At 40.0% G+C, this 21,234-nt stretch overlaps 1 protein-coding gene across 1 annotated transcript in view; it reads right to left on the bottom strand.

Annotated features, from left to right (window-relative positions):
- Positions 1–21,234, bottom strand: part of TANGO6 (transport and golgi organization 6 homolog) — a 180,663-nt gene that overhangs the window by 122,901 nt on the left and 36,528 nt on the right. The window contains exons 8-11 of the mRNA XM_045987224.1: positions 12,135–12,247; positions 10,517–10,693; positions 7,178–7,310; positions 4,566–4,754 (exon numbers count right to left, since the gene is read on the bottom strand). Coding sequence (XP_045843180.1) covers positions 4,566–4,754; positions 7,178–7,310; positions 10,517–10,693; positions 12,135–12,247 — 612 coding nt within the window. The remainder of the gene's footprint in view (positions 1–4,565; positions 4,755–7,177; positions 7,311–10,516; positions 10,694–12,134; positions 12,248–21,234) is intronic.

The raw sequence follows: 21,234 nt of genomic DNA on the forward strand, positions 1-21,234 counted from the left end.
GGGCTCACTCTTTTAAAAAAAAAAAAAAAGCCATTTTCTCAGTGAGGTTCTCCATAACCGCTCTATCTTCCACACTGTCTTGACATCCCCTTTGATTTTTCTCTCTGGTACTTAATACCGTCTAACACACTGTGGGCTGCTGCTTATCTGTTTACTGTCTCTCTCTCCCATGTGAATATAATCCCATGAGGATAGATATGTGTGTTGTTCACTGCTGTGTCCCTGGCACATACTCTGTGGGTCCTGACTACATATTTGCAGCATGAAGAAATTGGGTTGGCGGGGGCAGTGTGCCTAGGTGGCTCAGTTGGTTAAGTGTTTGCCTCCCGTTCGGGTCATAATCCGGGAGTCCCAGAATCAAGCCCTGTATCAGACTTCCTGCTCAGTGGGGAGTCTGCTTCTCCCTCTCCTTCTGTTCCTCCCCCCTGCTTGTGCTGTCTCTCACTCACTCTCTAATAAATAAAATCTTAAAAAGAAAAAAAAAACTAAACAAAATTAAATTTCTAAAAAAAAAAAAACAAGTGATAGAACTGGGTTGTTGGTACAGGGTTCTGTATCCATACACAGACCACTGAGGGGTTCATTCCTCTCTACATCTTCTTGTACGTCATCTGCCAATAATTTTATTGAATTTTTAATCTTTTATCCATAAGTACTTCAATATACATCTCTAACAAGGAGATTTTTTTTTTTAAACAGAACTACTGTAATACCAGGGCACCTGGCTGGCTCAGTCAGTAGAGCATGCAAATCTTGATCTTGTGATTCTAAGTTCGAGCCCAAAACTGGGTGCAGAGATTACTTAAAAATAAAAATCTTAAGGGTGCCTGGGTGGCTCAGTGGGTTAAGCCACTGCCTTTGGCTCGGGTCATGATCTCAGGGTCCTGGGATCGAGTCCCGCATCGGGCTCTCTGCTCAGCATGGAGCCTGCTTCCCTCTCTCTCTCTCTCTCTCTCTCTCTGCCTGCCTCTCTGCCAACTTCTGATCACTCTCTGCCAAATGAATAAATAAAATCTTAAAAAAATAATAAAAAAAATAAAAACAAAAATCTTAAAAAAAAAAAAAACCCACATAACTACCATACCATGATTACACTCAATAAAAATTCCTTATACCTTCTAATACTTGGCCCATAACTATTGCAAAAATGTCCTCTCATACAATTGGTATGTTTGAATGAGAATTCACACCATTGTATTTGGTTGATATGTCTCTTAAGTCTCTTTTAAGCTACAGAACCCCTGCCCCTTTTTTATGGCATTTACTTGATGAAGAAACTGGGTAATTTGCATTGTAGAATGTCTCACATTCTGAAATTGGCTGATTTTGCTTTTTTTTATTTTTTTTTTTATTTGATACAGAGAGATCACAGGTAGATAGAGAGACAGGCAGAGAGAGAGAGGGAAGCAGGCTCCCTGCTGAGCAGAGAGCCCGATATGGGACTCGATCCCAGGACCTGAGATCATGACCTGAGCCGAAGGCAGTGGCTTAACCCACTGAGCCACCCAGGCGCCCCTGATTTTGCTTCTTTGTGGCATAACATTGCTGTACCCTGAGCTTCCTTTTTGAGATTCAGATTCACATTTTATGGACTTGTCTTTCATTTGCTTGTTTGTGGGGTTTTCTTTGTTTTTTGGGAGAAGGACCCTTCCCTGGTGGTGCTATGTACCTCCTACTACACTACATTAGGAGACATATAATGTCTGCTTGTCTACTTCTGGTGATGTTGAGATCGATCATTCCAGGCCGAAAATACGTAGGGGAACATACACTGTTATCTACACTGACCCTGAAATCCACCAAAAATTAAATGGATAGACAGATGGGAAAATATCGAAAGACAGATGGAAACATAGACAAATATGTAATAAAGCGAAGATAATAAAAGCCTAATAGGGGCACCTGGGTGGCTCAGTGGGTTAAGCCGCTGCCTTCGGCTCAGGTCATCATCTCAGGGTCCTGGGATCGAGTCCCGCATCAGGCTCTCCGCTCAGCGGCGAGCCTGCTTCCCTCTTTCTCTCTCTCTCTCTCTCTCTGCCTGCCTCTCTGTCTACTTGTGATCTCTCTTTGTCAAATAAATAAATAAAATCTTTTTTAAAATAAATAAATAAATAAATAAAAGCCTAATAAGAGAATCCAGGTTGTAGGTATATAGGTATTCACATAAAATTCTTTCAAATTTGCAAGAATTTATAATAAAATGCTGGGGGGAAAAGGGATCAGTTGATTTGGATGTATTTGGCCTAGTTATATTCATTACACAGTACCCCTAACAGTTTTAGCAAACATTGATTGTCACCTAGATTCATTATTTCATTAGGGGATTGCAAAATATAAATTTGTAGGTCTCTCTCTCTTTTTTTTTTTAAGATTTTATTTATTTGACAGAGAGAAATCACAAGCAGGCAGAGAGGCAAGCAGAGAGAGAGGAAGGGAAGCAGGCTCCCTGCGGAGCAGAGAACCAGATGTGGGGCTCGATCCCAGGACCCTGAGATCATGACCTGAGCCGAAGGCAGAGGCTTAACCCACTGAGCCACCCAGGCGCCCTGTAGGTCTCTTTTTTAATGAATAGCTGGGATTCTTATATGAAGAAAATTTTTCCACCAGCTATTTGTTTACACTGAAATACAGTGCTGACAGAAAAGGTAAAATAGATGTTTTACTCTTTCATTTATCAATTTACAAAATAATGAGTTGATGACCTAGCAACTTCCAGTGATGTCCAAAAGGGATTTTGGGGGTGAAAGGGGGACAGTGGCTTAGGTTTTTATAAATTTGATGTATTTCAATCCATTGCAGGCATTATTCTTTTTAATGCACAAAATGCCCTATCTGTGGCCAAGAGGAGATCTTTCAAGTTGGCTCCTGAGTACTACTGACATGACTTCATTAATCCCGGACATCTTCCTTTTATTTAGGCATAACAAGATGTCCTGAGGCCTACAGTGTACAATACCTGCCCTAGACCTTGAATGAACTTTTCCTTCAATGAGCTCTGTGTTCTTCCAGCAGGACATGATATTTAGAAACTACTGTCCAGCATGAAGGATGCTCAGGGCAGCTGGATTGTCACCGCTGCCTGGCACGGACAGTGGAAGGAGCAAGGGAATATCTATTTTTTAAAAAGAAAAAATTGTGAGTTTGTATGTATACTTCTAATTGAAATTCAGTATTATAGGAACTTTAATCAAGTTCTTTGATTTTAAATTTATAACCTTTTTTATACTGAAAATCTTGGTTCCTAATGATATTAACAAAATTACTTATAACATGTATTATTTATAACTTATCCATATGTGTGTGTATTTCAAAATAAATACTAAAATTATCACTAGCAGTAAAACTCCTAAATGCAATTTAATTTTTTTTGTGGTTCTTTTCATCTTGATAGATCTTAACCTTAGCTGGAGGATGATTTAAAGGGACAAGTCACTTTTGTATCAGCCTAAAACCATTATTCCTTAATTAGGAGCAAAGGGAGCTAAGTGTAAAAGCTCAAGTCATATAGTCTTTAGGCCCTTTTCCCTTCAACTAGCATGTTGAGACAAAACCATAAGGTCTGGGTGAAAAAGTCTTTTGGGAATGAATATAAACACAGGAGAAACACCACCCTACTGGGTAACACAGGGTCAGTGAACTGAAGGAATAAGAAGCCAGGAAAGAAATCATGAACATAATTCTCATTAAACAGGCACGGTAAGTTGGAGCTGACAGACAGCTGCAGATTTTCTCAGCAGGAGCTATAGTGAAATGCTGCTTAGCAACACCCAAAGGCAGATGACAATGAGGGCAATACAAAGAGCTGAAGGATCAGATTTAAGTGTGACAATCATACCATCTTACAACTGACTCTTTACCAGCCAAGCAACAACTAATTCCGGTAATAACGGTAAAAATATGGTGACTACATTGCCTACATTTTATTACTTCTATTTCCTGGGTTGTTTTTTTTTTTAATTTTTTTCTTTTTAAGTAGGCCCCACACCCAATGGGAGTCCCAAACTCACGACCCTGAGATCAAGAGTCACATGCTCTACTGACTGAGCCAGCCAGGCGCCCCTTTAATTTCCTATTTTTCAAAAAGCTGGTAAATATAATGTCTGAGCCAACAACATTCAGGCACTGATTCACATGGTTATACTACCCTGCAAACATTTTAAAAAACATCTTCAAAGTTTACAGACTGCTATGGAGGCAGGCTGTCAGGTTGATCTATAAAATTCAAAGTGGTATTATCATTAGTGATTTTTTTTTTTCAAATTTAAGTATTCTAATCACACTCAACTTTTGGTATACATTAGAATCATCCATGGGGCATAAAAAAATACACATGCCCAGGTGCTAATGCAGAAACGCTGAATCAGAATCTCTGTAGGTCGTGGGCCGAGCATCCATATTTTGAAAAAGGCTCAAACAATTCTATTTGCCCCAGTAGGTGTTGGCTCAAGCCAATCTCTGAACAACTTTTTTTTTTTTTCTTAAGTAACATTTTTTGGAAAACATGTAAAGAAACCCAAATAGACAAATACTACCAGCCTAGGATCTAGAATACAGCAGCCACTGACCTGAGTGATGTTTGTGAATATCTGCTCAGACATCCTCTCACACAGAACAGCCAACAGCTGTAGGACCAGCAGCTTCTGCTGCTGGCCTTCCACAAGAACTTGGTGCTCCTCTGATTCCAAGAGGCTTTTGCTGGAGAAGGTCTTTGTTTTTAACTCTGCTTCATCTTCCACAGCCAAATGAGTCAATTCCTATTAGCATGCAGAAAAGAAAAAGTGAAAAGAAAGACTGTGGAACTAAGGGCTTCAACAACAGTGAGAAAACTCTGTTTGAAATGCATACAGAGAGCGCCTGGGTGGCTCAGTGGGTTAAGCCCCTGCCTTCAGCTCAGGTCATGATCCCAGGGTCCTGGGATGGAGCTCCGTATTGTATTGGGCTCTCTGCTCAGCAGGGAGCCTGCTTCCTCCTCTCTCTCTCTGCCTGCCTCTCTGTCCACTTGTGATCTCTCTCAGTCAAATAAATAAATAAAATCTTAAAAAAAAAAAAAGAAATGTATGCAGAAAGAACTAGTCAAAGCATTCACTGCAGCAATATTTATAATAGCCAGAATAAGAGAATGAATAAGTAAATAAATAAACTGTATTTATTATATCTGAGTGGTTGAAATAAATACACTAGGTTTGAACATCAAGAGAAAGACCTCAAAAACAGTGTTGAGTGAAAAACGGAAATTGCAGAATGATATGTATATTATGATATCACATATACGACGACTTAAAACTTCACAATAAAAAGCAACATACACAAAGAGAACTAGTTTGATAGACTACTTACTTTCTCAGTATTTTTTAGGATCTAATCTACCACTAGCCCTGCTAAACTGAGACCTCGGGCCACGTAACATTTCCAAAGCCTTTTCAGAGACTATTAAATGCTTTCAGCACCTTTTCCCCTAAGATATTTAAAACTAAATCTCTACTAATAGATAATTCATTACTGTGGGTTTGCAGGCTTTTCCGCTATACTTCACAATGTAAATTTCCTTGGGAAGGGAAAACCTTAAGTTCCTTAATAATTAATGCTTTACCAAAGTAAGTCACGGGTTAGGGCAATAGTTCCCAACTGCGCCTTGGAATTCTGCTCCCCAGGGGACAGTTAGCAATGTCTGAGGACATTTTTGGTTGTCATAACTGGGAAGCAATATAGGCATCTAGTGGTAGAGGTCAGAGATGCTACTAAACATCCTACAAGGGGGCACAGGAAACCGCAGGCCTCCCCCCAAAAATTATCCAGTCCAAAACGCCAACAGAACTAAGGTGCAGAAACCTTGATTTAGAGCAAAGGCCTCTGATTTTTTTGTTTTTGTTTTGTTTTTTTAAGGATTTTATTTATTATTTATCTTAGACAGAGAACGAGCATGGGGTGGAGAAGACAGAAGGAGAGGGAAATAGAGAATTTCAAGCAGGCTGCATACTCAGGGTAGAGCCTCACACAGGGGTCAATCCCAAGACCCTGAAATCACAACCTGAGCAAAAATCAAGAGTCAGTCACTTAACCAAGTAAATCATCCAGGAGTCCCTGATTTTTTTTGTTTTTTAAACAATTTTTTAAAAATTCTCACATCAAGAGCACCCTCCTAGGAATGTTATTTATAATGAGTTGCTACGTAACGGGACAGAACGTGAACAGAGGAAGGGATGCCCGGGTGACACAGTCAGTTGAGCGGCCGACTCTTGGTTTCAGCTCAGGTCGTGGTCTCAGGGTCATGATCTCAGGGTTGTGAGATCGAGCCACACATCGGGCTCTGTTGCTCAGTGCAGAGTTACTTGAGATTTTCTCTCCCTTTGCTTTGCCCTTCCCACTTGTGCTCTCTTTCTCCCTTTCTCTCTCTCTAAAATAAATAAATCTTTTTTGAAAAAGATGAACACAAGAGGTGAGAAAAGCATCAAAAAAAGTGGCCCTGACTTCAAGTTCTAGAAGCATTAGCCCTGATTCCCTCCTTGCATTTCCCCGTAACCACACCAACCTTAAACTCCACAGACACTTAATTTAGGGAAAATAATGGAGAAGGCAGAGCTGGAAGGCAGAAATCAGAGATCCCCCCCTGTTTACAGTCTCAAATGGTACAAATAAGGAGTACAGTATGGGGCAGAAGTTGCTGTCAGAGATTAGAGCAAGAGGAAACACAATCACCAGCACTAAGAAACAGACCCGGAAAAGGTTTCAGGTGGTTACAAAATGAAATGAGAAAGGCAGAACTGCTAAATCTCCTTTCCAAATGCCTGACAAAACAACAGTCAGAAAGGATAAAGGATAACTCCATAACTGCAAAACCTGCTATTAACTTCAAAAGAGTACTTGCCGTCAACACAGAGCAAAGATTAACCCTTTCATAGATCAATAGTTCGGCTTTGGTCAGCTCTTAAAGTTCAGGGCAGATCACCTCAGGAAATAGTTCGACCACATGTGTACTGCTAAAGGTAAGTTTTTTTTCTTTTTACCAACCCAAAGGCTTCTAAAATAGAAGTTACTCTTGCATCTTCTGATTATTTCTCTCTTAGATTAAGACCTTAATTTTAGGAGCTAAATTTATGACTGCCCTGAAAATTCAAAGGGGATCCCTGTACTACCCCAGAATAAAGCTGACCATGTCCTTACTACATGTAGTTCTTACCTTCAAGCAGAAGATGAAGAAGTCACCTGCCAAACCGCACTCTTGGCAGTGGGACAACAAGTCCCCAAGATGCTCTACCTGGCACTGCTCTGAGGACACCTTCTGGTACAGGGCTTCATCCTCATCTTCATCACTGCAACAACGGGATAAGATTGATCTTGGCAGTATCACTCAGAGATTTTTTTTTTTTTGAAACTCCAAAATAATCTCCTAAAGTAACATGGTACTTTCATACAGTAAATCATTAGAAAGATCTCAAAAATTTGTTTAAATTACTCTCCTGTTCCTCCATGCTGGAAAAGTGTTTATTCTCAGAAGGCAGGGTACCATGTCCTATGTACTCATTTGCTCAGTGGGGAAAAGACTCACGAAGGAAGTGGCTTTTCAGATGGATGTTGAAGAATTACTATTATTTCAATAAACTGAAAAAGCAAGGAGAAATTAAAGTACAGGTTGTAGGCAGATATTCTGGTTCCCAAGGAAGAAGAGAGAAAAAGAAGTCTGCAAAGGAAGGTCAGATCATAGAGGGCCATAATGCCATTCAAAGAAAGCTGGACTTTTTTTCGATGAGCCACTGAAGAGTTACGGGCAGCAGGAAAAGACACTATCCTTACAGGAGAACATGCAGTCTATCTCAACTAATAACTAACTAGCTGAAATATGAAAATGCATAAAGACTGAGGCAAATTTCCAAGTAAAAGCAATGCTACTATTTCTGCAAAAAGTTTTAAGAAACTTCTCATGAGGCACTAACAGTCTTAGTTTTATTGCAGATTAAGTGAAAAAGCAAAGATACAATATTATTATTCTATATCCCGTAAACAAACACAGTGGTATAAAGATGTACTAGAAGACAAAAATACTAAAAAAACACGAATAGTGACTAGGATTGTAGCTGCTTTTTGTTTTCCTCTTTATGCTTTTTTGTGCTATACAAAGAAGGAATGTACTCTTGTGATTAAAGAAGGAATAAAATACTTTCAAACTAAACTGAGAAAAAAATGACAGATGTTGCTTCATATCATTGAAAAGTATAATTATATTGGCGCCTGGGTGGCTCAGTGGGTTAAGCCACTGCCTTCGGCTCAGGTCATGATCTCAGGGTCCTGGGATCGAGTCCCACATCGGGCTCTCTGCTCTCGCTCGGCAGGGAGCCTGCTTCCCTCTCTCTTTCTCTCTGCCTACTTGTGATCTCTCTCTCTCGCTGTCAAATAAATAAATAAATAAAATCTTTAAAAAAAAAAAAAAGAAAAGTATAATTATGAAATAATGTTGATTTGGCCATCCCATTGGGAAGTAAGTTCCAATTTGCCAGTTCACTAATAACACGGCCTTTATACTCCTCTAGTAGAAAAAAATAACCTATAAACTAAGCTTAAGGTCCTTTCTTATATTATCCCAGAATCTCCCAGCATCCTTCACATCAGCCATGTATCTACACCACATCTTACATCAGAAAAAAAACTGAAAAGGCTAAGAATCACATCTAAGCCTCTGTAACCACCCTGTGAAAATGAAGTACTATATTTAAATACTTTTTAAAAAAGACATGACAATAATTACCTTAGGCAGTTGTATTTCATTCATTCTTAAAATTTCAATGAAAAAGAGTCAGTTCCAAATACTGTAGCTATACTTAGTTCCAGATCCAAAGATCATGAAAGCTAAGCTACTTTTTTAGTGTTTAAAGTTGAACAAACTTTGTATTGATAACTGGGGCTCCTGGGCAGAATGATAGGGTAAAAGGTAAGTGGTGAGATTGACTTGCCATTAGGGGACTGCCACCAGGAGCAAGATCTTTAGAACAAAAGATAAATCACAAACACACACACAGACACACACACTTCTTTAATATAGCGAATGTCAACTTTCTGGAAATACGGAGTGTCTTAAGTATCAAATGAAAACTATAGACCCTATTTTCAGGGGAAAAAAAATTCAGGTTTGCACACAAAACATTTCTTTTATATAATTTCAAAGGGACTGTGGACACCTAGAAGTCCATGTAGAAACCCTGAGTTAAGGGTCCATTGCTTCTGGCGGTAGATGGAGATTCAGTAAATAACTGTCTATTCAGTTTTCTCCTCCATGAAGATAAACTACAGTTTCAGCAAGAACCGTCAATTCTGGGGGCGCTTGTGTGGCTCGGTCGTTAAGTGTCTGCCTTTGGCTCTGGTCATGATCCCAGGGTCCTGGGATCAAGACCCACATCGGGCTCTTGGCTCAGCGGGAAGTTCGTTTCTTCCTCTGCCGCTACCCCTGCTTGTGTTCCCTCTCTCGTTGTGTCTCTCTCTTCAAATAAGTAAATAAAATCTTAAAAAAAAAAAAAAAAGAACTGTCGATTCTGGCATATGTGCACTTAAGATGTACACTAGAGGCGTGTCACGACAGCAATTAGTTTTAACTACTGATAAGTTAAATACTACAAATTCTCTATGTAGTCACTGAAGTGGTCCCAGATTAAACTGTTCCAAAGTGTTTTAAAAATAAACAAGTGAAGACATTTTAAACTCTTTCAGTACAGGGGCACAGTTACGATCACAAAGCCTACTGGTGCTCAACAACTCTCAAGAAATTGGTAGCTTGCGTTTGTACTGATAATTCTACCTGCAGTCAATGTGTGTTTTCCATCATACTGAAAGGAGTCTTATAACTTTACTAAGTTAACTATGAATAAGAAAAAGTATTTACACCTTAACAAAGAGCCACCCTTTGAATGTGACGTAAAAATCTGAGCCGTCAGCTAAGAACTCTATGGGACTCTGGTCAACAGGAACTTACACTCTGAGGCAATAATATCTACACATATCACCCAAAAAAGAAAAAAATTTAAAATATATTTGTGAGGTGCTAGAGGAATAAATGATCCATTCCACTAACATTTATTAAGCACCTTCTAATTGCTCTCCAGGAGAAAGAAACCCCCATCATAAAATTAACATAAAAGATAGCTATCAGACAATTTCCCTAAGGAATAAATCTGACTGTGAACACACACGTACCATTTAGAGTCAGAAAGAGAAACAGATTGTTATGGTGCTGAGGGTAAACATGTGACTGCCCTTTACTCTGATTCTCTGGCAGAGACTTTGAGAAATGGGCTTGTGATGCAAAGCTGTGAGGCTCCAGCAAACTGCACCTACTATTAGCTGGCATCTGGGGAAAAACTGCAGGATTATTTAAGGTGCCCACATTTCATCTAGAGATTACAAATAGCAGCACCTCAGCGGCTTAATGTTCTAGGTCCCGTTCTATCAGCGCCCCTTAGCGGACAAGTCCGGGAAGGGCCTCTGGGGTGCAATTGTGTCAGAAGACAGGGCGAAGGCTGTGTGGACTCACCAATCGGCCTCTTTGATGGTAACCATGATGCCACCTTGAGTGGCGGCTCTAAACTGACACAGAGAATGAAGAGAGGATGCAGTTTTGTCCAATCCTGCAAATCCTTGCAGGCTGGCAATTGCCTTCTTCCTCTCTAGCTTCCCCAGAATCCATAATAAGATCTCTTGGCAAAGTGACCTGGCAGAAAAAGCAGTTATAAATGAGCTTGTCATCTTACTCTACACATCTAACAAGCTAACATAAAAAAAGAAAGGAAGACTGTCAGGTTCCACGGCGTTCTAAGTGCTGGCACAACCACCTAGTACTACTGAAGTGTAGGACTGGAAACTATGCTTCCTGTGAATTTCAGAACATATCTAATATCCTGAAGTTCAGTGAGTGACTGGCTAATCTTTGGCTCTAGAAGTAACCCTGATAAGACACAGAAGCCCCACACGGTTTAAAAAAAATAATAATTTCAAGTGTACCATTGCCTTTGGATCAGGCGCTGTAAAAGAAAGTTTACACTGACAAAACCGTCTGCCAGTGGGACCAAGAGCTGGTGACCAAGAAACACCACACCAACAAATTCTGGCTGACTCCTCACCCCGCTTTATCTGTGCCAGTCAACTAGGATCGGGATGGAATAAAGGTCTGTTTCTCCCTTCTCAGTCTCTAAGGAGGACATGAAAGTGCTGTGAGGATTTGGGTTTCGGAACTGTAAGTTATTATATGGACAGTTCTTTGAAGCCAAATTCACATATTTTTAGTCTCTATCTTCTGTGTTCTCTCTTGTCACTGCTCCTGTAGCTGTGGGCTGCAAGGATGTGCTGACCAAAGGTTAGAGTCCCAGGCAGATGGGAGCTTTCCTTCACCAATGATGGTAGCTGTCTACTGAGTTTACGATTTTCCAGGGACAGTGCTAAACTTAACTCTATCATCTGTCTTCATAATAACCCTATGAAGAAGGTACTATTACTTTATATCTGGTCACATGTGGGGGATTTCCAAACACTAAAAATCAGAATTCTCTAGGACTTAAAAAAGGATATAAACCTTTATAAGGAAGGAGAAACAATATAAATATCTGTGAAAACAGAGGCTGACACAAAATGAAGCCTACTTAAATTCCAATACGAAAGATTATTTTCTGGATGATTAAGAAATAAATCCCTTTATTCCAAACAACACTGAGCAGCACTCACACCAAATCCAAGTCTAAATTACAGAGTGCCACATTCAGATCCAGATTTCCCCCGCTTGATTTCTCACTCCCCACAAGGTTATTATGATCCATTCTCCATTTCCTCCCTCCTAGACATGTGATTCCAGTATTTCTCACTGATCAAACAGGGACATGTTTACACCTGTAAACAGGGGTTTTGTCTCTGAAGTCTAGGACAGAGGCTGAGGAAAGCCATTCTAAAAATTACATCCAATCCCTTGAAATCTGAAAAGCTCTCCTTCTTTTGCAGATGAGCCGAGTAAGAGGATCCCCAAAATGTTTTACTGATTTTGAAAGAAAAAAAATTACAAAGTGGCATTAAGTTTTATATTCAAAATAAGAATAAAAACAACATACAATAAAGATTTCAGTATAAGGTTCTCTGGGATTTTTTTGCTTTTGTTTTTTTTTTACCTTATGTGAGACACACTTTGTTTGGTAAAACAGTAGAGAGAAAAGAGCACTCCCAGGACGGGAAACAGAGACTCCATTAAAACCGTCACAGGTTCATTCCCGACCACATATACCTAGGGAAGAGAAAATGGTGAGGGGTACCATGAGTGTAAGGCCAGAGGAATGGGAATCAAATACCATACACATCCTAGCAGCGAGGAGAGTCTTATCTCAAGCAACACTTTAGCCCTAAATTGAACAATTTTAGCTCTGAGGCTAAGAAAACCACTTGAGATTGGCAGACAGGCTGAGACACAGGGAGCCTGAGCTGGAGCAGCGCCCTTCCGTGTGTGCAGCCTGAAGAACCACAGGGAAAAATGCGTAAATTAACTCATCTTCTGACTCCTTCCTTTCCTGCTTTTGACTACCTTTTTATCTCTTACTAATCTGCCCACTACTCATCTATACACTAATTCTCTAATTACTGAAGGCCCTGCTCTTAGGACTTAACAAGCAAATAATGCCAAATAGAAAAAATTAAAACTAGATTTGAAAAATAAAAACAAAGATTCCTCTAGGTTTGTCACTCTTCAGATCTAACTGCCATATGGGCATGTCCTATAAATGTTAAAGAAATTACAATGTGCACCTAGCTTTGCACTGACTTTATAGGGTTAAGCGCGTAAGGATGCTGATTTTTGTTAACAGTAATTGTCCTTTCAAAAAGGACAGCACAAATGCCTTCAACAACATTTATGTGACTACCCACTGGAATCCAAGCATTGTCCTAGGCATTGTATTGAATAGAAAAATGAGTTTTAAGAGTTGTTCTCTCTAAATTGCTTGTATTCTACCAAGAAGAATAAAACAAGTAAACCAATTATAATAATAATGCTTGAAAGCAGGCAATTTAAAGAGTTAAGAAGAGCAAAATGCTATTTTTTCAATATTCTTTCTATAAATAAGGGCTTCTTTGAGTTTCCCTTTCCTCATCCTTTAAAACAGGGCTAATATTGGGACGCCTGGGTGGCTCAGTCAATTAAGCATTCTGCCTTGGGCTCAGGTCATGATCCCAGAATCCTGGGACCCAGTTCCACATCGGGCTCCTTGCTCAGCAGGAAGCCTGCTTCTCCCTCTGCCACCACTTCCCCTGTTTGTGATCTCTCTCTCTCTGCCCCTCCCTAAAATACATAAATAAAAATAAAATCTTTTAAAACAAGAATTAATCACTGTTAGTTCCTCACCTTTCTCCTTTCATCATCATTACCTGTGTCTACACTATCAGATTTTAGTTATTAATTAAACTGTGCCTAATTGAAGTAGAAATCAATGCCGTTTTTTTTTTTATCAAAGCTGTTCATGGAATACTAAAGGTCATGGAGGCACAAGCTGGAAAACTCTCTGTGCTTTTCCAGGGAACCCTGTCCCTTTAAATCAACCCTAATTTCTCATACTCTTTAAGCCTCCCAGCTCTTCTGTGGAGCCTGATAACCAAGGAGCCAGTTTCCTGTGCATGATCTAATCTCCATAAGCCCAGCTAAATGAGGTGCATTGTATGGCAGTGTTCACAAGTAATATGCAGGCCTAATTATGATATCACCAATTATAAGTGGTAAAAAAAGAGATTCACCCAGATAACGTAAGGGCCTATTGTTTGGTGTTGTAGTCTGTGTTCCCAGAAGTAATCCCTGTGGAGCCATCCTTCCTTACCAGCATCTTTTGTACAAAAAACAAAAACCAAATGGAGTTAAATCTCCATTATTTACTGGCTTGACTGGGCCAAAGCACCTCATTTTTTTTTTAATATTTTATTTATTTATTCGACAGAGAGACCAGAAGGGAGCCCACTTCTCCACCTTCTTCTGCCTGCTGCTCCACCTGCTTGTGCTCTTTCCCTGTCAACTAGATAAATAAAATCTTTTAAAAATAAATAAATAAATAAACCTCCTTGGTGGGAGGACATTTATTTTTCAAAAGTTTTGGATGGGTCATCTGAAAGTTCTACCTTTTCCACAGGCCTACTATTTATTTGACTGTTCTAAAGGTTCACCCACTCATTCACTGATTCAAGTATTTAGTAAGCATCTGGCCACCACTAATGACTTGTCTCCTCTAAATTCTAATAGCACTTTAGGACTTAAAACATAAAATCAGCCCATAAGTACATAATTATCTCTCCCCTCTTAAACTAGCCCCTCTCTTTCTCTATTTCCGCACCTATCAGGATGGATGATTAAACTGTGTTACCTGAATGTCTGGTGACTAAGCAGTTGTTACAGAAGTACACAACTTAAAGGAACCCCACTGCTAAGTGTTTTCACAAAGTCAACAATAACTACCATTTATTGCAATGTCTACTCAAGAATAAACTGGGTTATTCAGCCAAACATTTAATATACAATCAATCCTCACAAGTCCTGAGGGTTAAGCATTTTTATGCCCATTCTAAAAATGTGGAAAACAGGCTGAGAGAAGAGAAGTTAGTTGAGCCAAGGTACTCTTAATAAGTAGCAGAGCCAGGGTGAACCCAGATCTGCCTGACATAAAATCCATGCACAGTCCATAGGGACAAGATGGAGAGCAGATGAGATGGAAGGGAAAATGGGGATGGATTGCTTAATCCGTTTCCATTTGGATTTCCATTTGGATTGCTTAATGGTGTTTCCATTTGGGGTGATAAACAAGTCCTGGAACTAGACAGTGATGATAACTGTGTGAGTAAGAATGGACTAAATGCTAGAGAACTGTATACTTGAAAATGGTTAAAATGGTAAATTTTATGTCATGTATATTTCACAGTTCTAAAAAGAATAAACCAAGTACTCCATGGCCTCCCAGTACTCACTTCCCCATGTGCATGTTTTCATTGCTTCAGTCCCTAACTCATATCAACTTCATCCCAGCCATCTGCCCTCAGAATCAGTAGGTCCCAGCTTGTTGGGCTGTTGATAACTCCAGTCCTGCTACTTCTGCAAAGTAGGGCAAGAGTTCCTGAGTGGCACCACGGACAGCAGCTTCTGCACCACCTCCCCTTACTCTTACTGAGACTCATGGATCATACAGTCCCCTTGTACCAAGCCTTCCAGTAGATCTCCAGGGCCATACTGTGGCCAGGCCTTTCCAAGGACAGTGCCCTCCTGCCAATCTCTTGCCTGGCACTCAACTCATATATGAGTTTTGTTTTTTTTTTTTAAAGATTTTATTTATTTATTTGATAGACAGAGATCACAAGTAGGCAGAGAGGCAGGCAGAGAGAGAGAGGAGGAAGCAGGCTCCCTGCTGAGCAGAGAGCCCGATGTGGGGCTTGATCCCAGGACTCTGGGATCATGACCTGAGCCGAAGGCAGAGGCTTTAACCCACTGAGCCACCCAGGCGCCCCCATATATGGGTTAACAGTTTGGTGTGCACCTTGCATCCAACATTAGCCTCTATATACACACCCAAAATGGAATCTGGTCACTTCCCACTTCCTGTGGACTCCCCAGATCACTGACTTTTACCTGGAATTTAGTGACCCATAAAGGGACACAGGAGGCTGCACTGATTCAGCCAATGGTGCACTGTGATCTCTTGTTGACTGCACTGACAATGACCAAATGCTCTAGGAAAACAAAACAAAACAAAAAAACAGTCCTTCCAATGAAGTCCTACTATATATGGAAGAAACTGTTGGGACCAGTTCTTCCCAGTCTCCTCCACACTAGGCTGGTGACAGTACCCACTGAGGGAACAGTGAAAGCCCAACAGTAAGCTGTTCCTGCCCCACAGTGGAAGGGTCCTACAACCCTGCATCCACACCCTAACAGTGGGGTGTTGTGGAATTTCCTTGGACCGTGCTTATTGTAGTCTCCTCCTAGTTGCCGTTCTTTCCTGCTCACCAAGAGGCAAAGTGGGATGGGAGTTCAAGTTCTGAAACACAATACCGGCTTTATGTATTATTTTGACCTATGGAAATTCCCTTTTCTCAGCAGTATAACAACTGGGTATGTTTCATGTAGGATTGCTTGTAATACTCCTACTGACCAGTTACAGGAATTAACACAAATCAACTGACTTCTCTGAGTCTCAGTTTCCTTACCTAGAAAACAAGGAGGTTAGATTAATCGAGCTTTGGTATCTAATCTACCATCCTCTGACTTGAGTGCAAACTTGCTCTCTTCTACTGTATCCTTCTGATACCTCAGCAATTAAGAGGTAAAACTAGTTGCAGAACATGAACCAATCCTCCACCAGCCCCAAAATTTTCAAGCACTGAAATCTGACAAAGTTGTACAAATTTCTAACCCTCCCCACATGCTTTCCCTTCTATCAGTTCTGAAGTTAGTACTTTAAAGATGAAATCCTGTTTAGTTGAAAGGTTTTCTTGTTACTTGAGGTATCTGTAGGGACTAGGGATCACCAAACAAAATACCAAGGGGTGGGAAAGCTGAAGCAGGGAAGGTAGAGACGGGCTCTCAAGGTATGTTTTCAACCCTTTGGTGTGAAAAAGGCTCTCTGAAAGTAAGTGAAATGGCGCTTTGAAGAAAAGATGAAGCTTCATGTCTACCTGTGGCTTTACCAGTATAAATATGTAGGACATGGTTGATGGACAAAATAAGAGGAGAGTATGGATCTATAAAAACCATAATGGCTCAGAACAGATCACATGAGAAAACAAATGGGTACCAATGACCCCACTGGAAGTTTGGGGATTTCCACAGTCCTTTCCGAACGCATCTTGGCTTTCTGTCACAGATTCAGCCATGAGAAGAGGTGTCTGCGGTTAGGCCTTACAACCCTTCATCGGAGCTTAGAGACTACTCTTAACAAGTAATAGAGCACGTTTCTAGGTACTCTTAACAAGAGATCACACACGACCTGTAACTGCTTGACTGGGAGCTCCCTGAAAGCAGTGACTGGCTTTTAATGATTTCTGTGTTTGTAAACCTAGCAGAGTATCTGCCATTCTGTATGAACGTCACAAAATTTTTTTTGGTGACTGATTAACTGAATCAAAGAACGAATGAATAAAGTACACTGAATGTTTTTTATTTTCTCAAAAGTTCTGTTTTTGTGGGGAAATTACAAAGCCCTCTGTATTTTTCTCTTCTTCTTCTTTTTTCTTTCTTTTTTAAGCTGTAGCTAGAAGCTATTCAATCAATGTTAATTAAGCATCACAGAACTTCAGCCATGGAAGGGGGAGTAGACTGAACAAAAGGAGGTTTGCTTTTATTGTACTGGCTTATTCAACACCTATCTTCAATATCTGAAAGACTGAATTTCTCTGGAAGGACTAACTAGAAATTTAAATTAAAAAGGAAAGGAAAAACCCAGAGTCCAAATAGTCAGAAGTATTAAGAATAAACATGTGTTTCTGATTCAAAGCAAAACCAAACAGAAAGCAGCCCTCACATACCCCCTTTCTCATTTACTAGACTTCCATTACATGGTTAAGTACATCCCTCTGGGACCACTGTAGGGTTGAAAGAGAACCAGGAAGTCAGGAGACAGGAAACAGGTATGAATTTTGTTTCTGACACCTACATGATTGCCCAAAATCACGTATTAAGTGAGTGAACATGGGTAAGACATTTAAACCCCTCTAGGATTCAGTGTCCTCATTTATAATGCAAGTGCTAAGCTTTTGGCTTAAAGACCAGCTAAGATAACTCATGTTAAAATATTTTGTAAAACATACAGCCCTGTGCAAATGTTACATTTATCCCTAAATACCTGCTGATACGGCTGTAAATGGAACTGTCTCCTTAATTCATGGCCTTATCTTTTATGGGGATGTAGACGTGTGGAAATACAAACATGAATCAAGCTGACTGAATCCTAACACTGAAATTCAGTACAGGCTGGAACTTGATTGTACCCCTGTTAAAGATTAAACTAGTCAAATGCTGCCTTCTAAAATAGCACAGTGATCCTTTTGATAGTCATGTTCCAGAACTTCTAATGCACTTACTGAGTTTAATTAAGACTTGTGAGAAGGAAAAGGACAAGGCAAGTTACCTAATATAGTATTTTGCACCGTGCATGCTTTCAGGGTGTATAACATAAAATAATCTTTTTAAAAAAGTGTTTCCTTGAACCAAAAGAGAACTGACAGTTTCCTGAGCCAAATTATTTGCTAAAGTATAAAATGAACCTTCCACAAGTTACCTTGTTTCATCCCTACAACTCAAGCATTAAATAAGTCACCTGAAGTCACGTGAATCGTCACCCTTGAGCCAGATCCCAACCTAGGTCTATTGGACTCAAAAGGCCAGGTGCTTTTCACTACACTATACCACAGAATCTGAATGTACCATCTAACACTTGACTCTTCCACAGCTTTGAAGGATACTTAAAAAAAAAAAAAAATTATTTTAGTCGGGGAGGCAGTGGGAGAGAGAAAATCTCAAGCCAACACCTAAGTGTGGAGCCCAACATGGGACACAACCTCACAAACTTGACATCATGACCTGAGCCAAAATCAAGAGTTGAACGCTTGCGACTGAGCCATCCAGGCACCCCAAGGATACTTCTTTTGGTCCTCTGCATGTTATTCAAGGTTACAGTTCAATTAGAGTTAGAAACATCCAGAAAGAATGACTGCATTTAGGGAACAAACTAACTTTTGACTGGGAGAAGTAACTAACTTTTTACTGCAAAGCCTTTTGTAGTACTTCTTAAAGGTGTACCATGTACAAATATTATCTTTTTTCAACACAGTGAAAGAGAAGGGACAAAAGGATTGGTTCCTGGACCAGATCTGACACTCACTAGTATGATTTAGGACAAGTCACTTCACACTCTTCTGGATTTTGCTTCCTTTTACTGTAAAATGAGGGATTAATTTGTCAAATTTGTCAAAGAATATACCACATGAAGAATGAAACCTAATGTAAACTACGGACTTTGGACGATACTGGTGTGTTAGTGTTAAGGGTCCTCAACTGACACACATGTCCCATTCTGATAGGAAAGGTTACCCGTGGGAGAGACTGTGCACATATGAGGGCCAGGAGATACATGGGAACCCTCTACTCAACTTTTCTGTGCACATAAAACTGCTCTAAAAAACCATCTATTCAAAAACCAAAAAATAAATTAAATTATTTCTATATTTCCTCCCAGCTCCAAGAGTCTTTTATTACATTTTACTCTATAAAAACAATTAAAAATTCAGAAAGAGAAGTCAATTGGCCAGTCTGAGAAAGTAACTTTAATTAGAAATTTGTTAAGATTAAATGGAGGAAAAAAAAAAAGACTTGTATAATTAAAGTCAGGATTCCCTGAATCTGGAAACAGAGAGATAAAATGGAAATGAGAATGAAGTATATAAACTAATTAGGCTAATTAGGTACCTTCTAGCCTTTCCTACCCTAAAATTTCTTCTGCCTTTAGGGAGTCTTGGCAAGTACTGTGAGGAATACTAAAAGGAAACATCCCCTGCACCCTCCCAGTCCCACCTGGTATCAGATTCTGGCCAGTTCTCTTAAGAGCAAGGAAATTTCCAAATTGTAAAGAATTTTTACAATTTTCTTATCCTGCCCTACCCAGAACCTATTTCTATGAAGCCTAGGTCTCTCTTTACCTCTGTGGGCAAAGAAAAACCATTTATCCCTCTTGTACCAGAGAGGACCAAACAAAGGTTGAGCTACAAATCCCCTTCGCAGCTTAAGTAATTTTACCAGATGTAAGGTACACACATAGAAATCATGCGAATTATTTATGCACAAGTACAAGTGGCTATGCCAAATTTTCAGTTCAATTCAGTGAGCATCTATGTGTACACCTGTATTGTTGAGAACTTTCCACCTAGCCACCCAGAACCACACTGCTCCATTCTGTGCTGTATGTAAAGGATGCCAGCATAAAAAGACCTTCTCTTGGGTCACCTGGGTAGCTCAGTCAGTTAAGCGTCTGCCTTGGTTCAGGTCATGATCCCAGGGTCCTGGAATCAAGTCCCGCATCAGGCTCCTTACTCAGCAGGGAGCCAGCTTCTCCCTCTCTCTCTGCAGCTCCCCCTGCTTGTGCTGTTGTGCTCTTTCTCTATCAGATAAAGAAATAAAATCTTTAGAGAGAGAGATCACAAGTAGGCAGAGAGGCAGGCAGAGAGAGAGGGGTAAGCAGGTTCCCTGCTGAGCAGAAAGCCCGATGTGGGGCTCGATCCCAGGACCCTGAGATCATGACTTGAGCCGAAGGCAGAGAGAGGCTTAACCCACTGAGCCACCCAGGTGCCCCTGACGGTTTATTTCTTTAAATATCAAAATGTATTTATATTTTACCTCCTTCAGAAGAAATCTTTTTAAAATGATTATATACAATCCTTGCCTTCTTAAACAAAGTATACTGAACACACCAGTCCCAACATACTTTGTTTTTCAAATTATTACACCCTTTTGGGGTACTTTTGTCTCCTTTCTTGCTCCTCTCTGCTGGCAGCCTCCTGTCAGTAAGACTTAGGTAGTTTAACTTGCCTCCTTTAAAAAAAAAAAAAATATGCATTTAGTAAGTAAATGCATAAATAAAAAAATATATATATGCATTTACTTGTATATATATGTATTTACTTATATATAATATATATTTTTTATTTATGCATTTACTTACTAAACTTTTTTTTTTAAGATTTTTTATTTGAGGGGGGGCAGAAGAAAAGGGAGAAGCAGACTCCCTATTGAGCAGGAAGCCAAACTAGGGGCTCGATCTCAGGACCATGGGGTCATGACCTGAGCCAAAAGCAGATGGTTAACCAACTAAGCCACCCAGGTGTCCCAAGATTTTAAGTAATCTTTACAACCCAACATGGGGCTCAAATTCACAACTCTGAGATCAAGGGTTTCATGCTCTTCCACCTGAGCCAGCAGGACACTCCGAACTAACTTCTAATCTGTTACTTCTAATTCCACTATGGTCTTAAACAGAAAACCAATCTGATCTGGATTGTGTATAAAGTAAAGAGGAAACTGGCTCTGAGGAACTAAGGGGCTCTGCAGTTAGGTGCTGAGATGGCAGCCAAATAGGCGCTAACACGATACAGGTAACACAGGACATCCAACTGGAAATGTCGTAGGAGGTTCTGAGACAAAATAGACTGAAAACTCCACCATGAGATACCAAACTAAGACAAGAGCAGGACTATAAAAAC

Source organism: Meles meles, chromosome 19 (assembly GCF_922984935.1).
Source record: "Meles meles chromosome 19, mMelMel3.1 paternal haplotype, whole genome shotgun sequence".
Lineage (NCBI taxonomy): Eukaryota > Metazoa > Chordata > Mammalia > Carnivora > Mustelidae > Meles > Meles meles.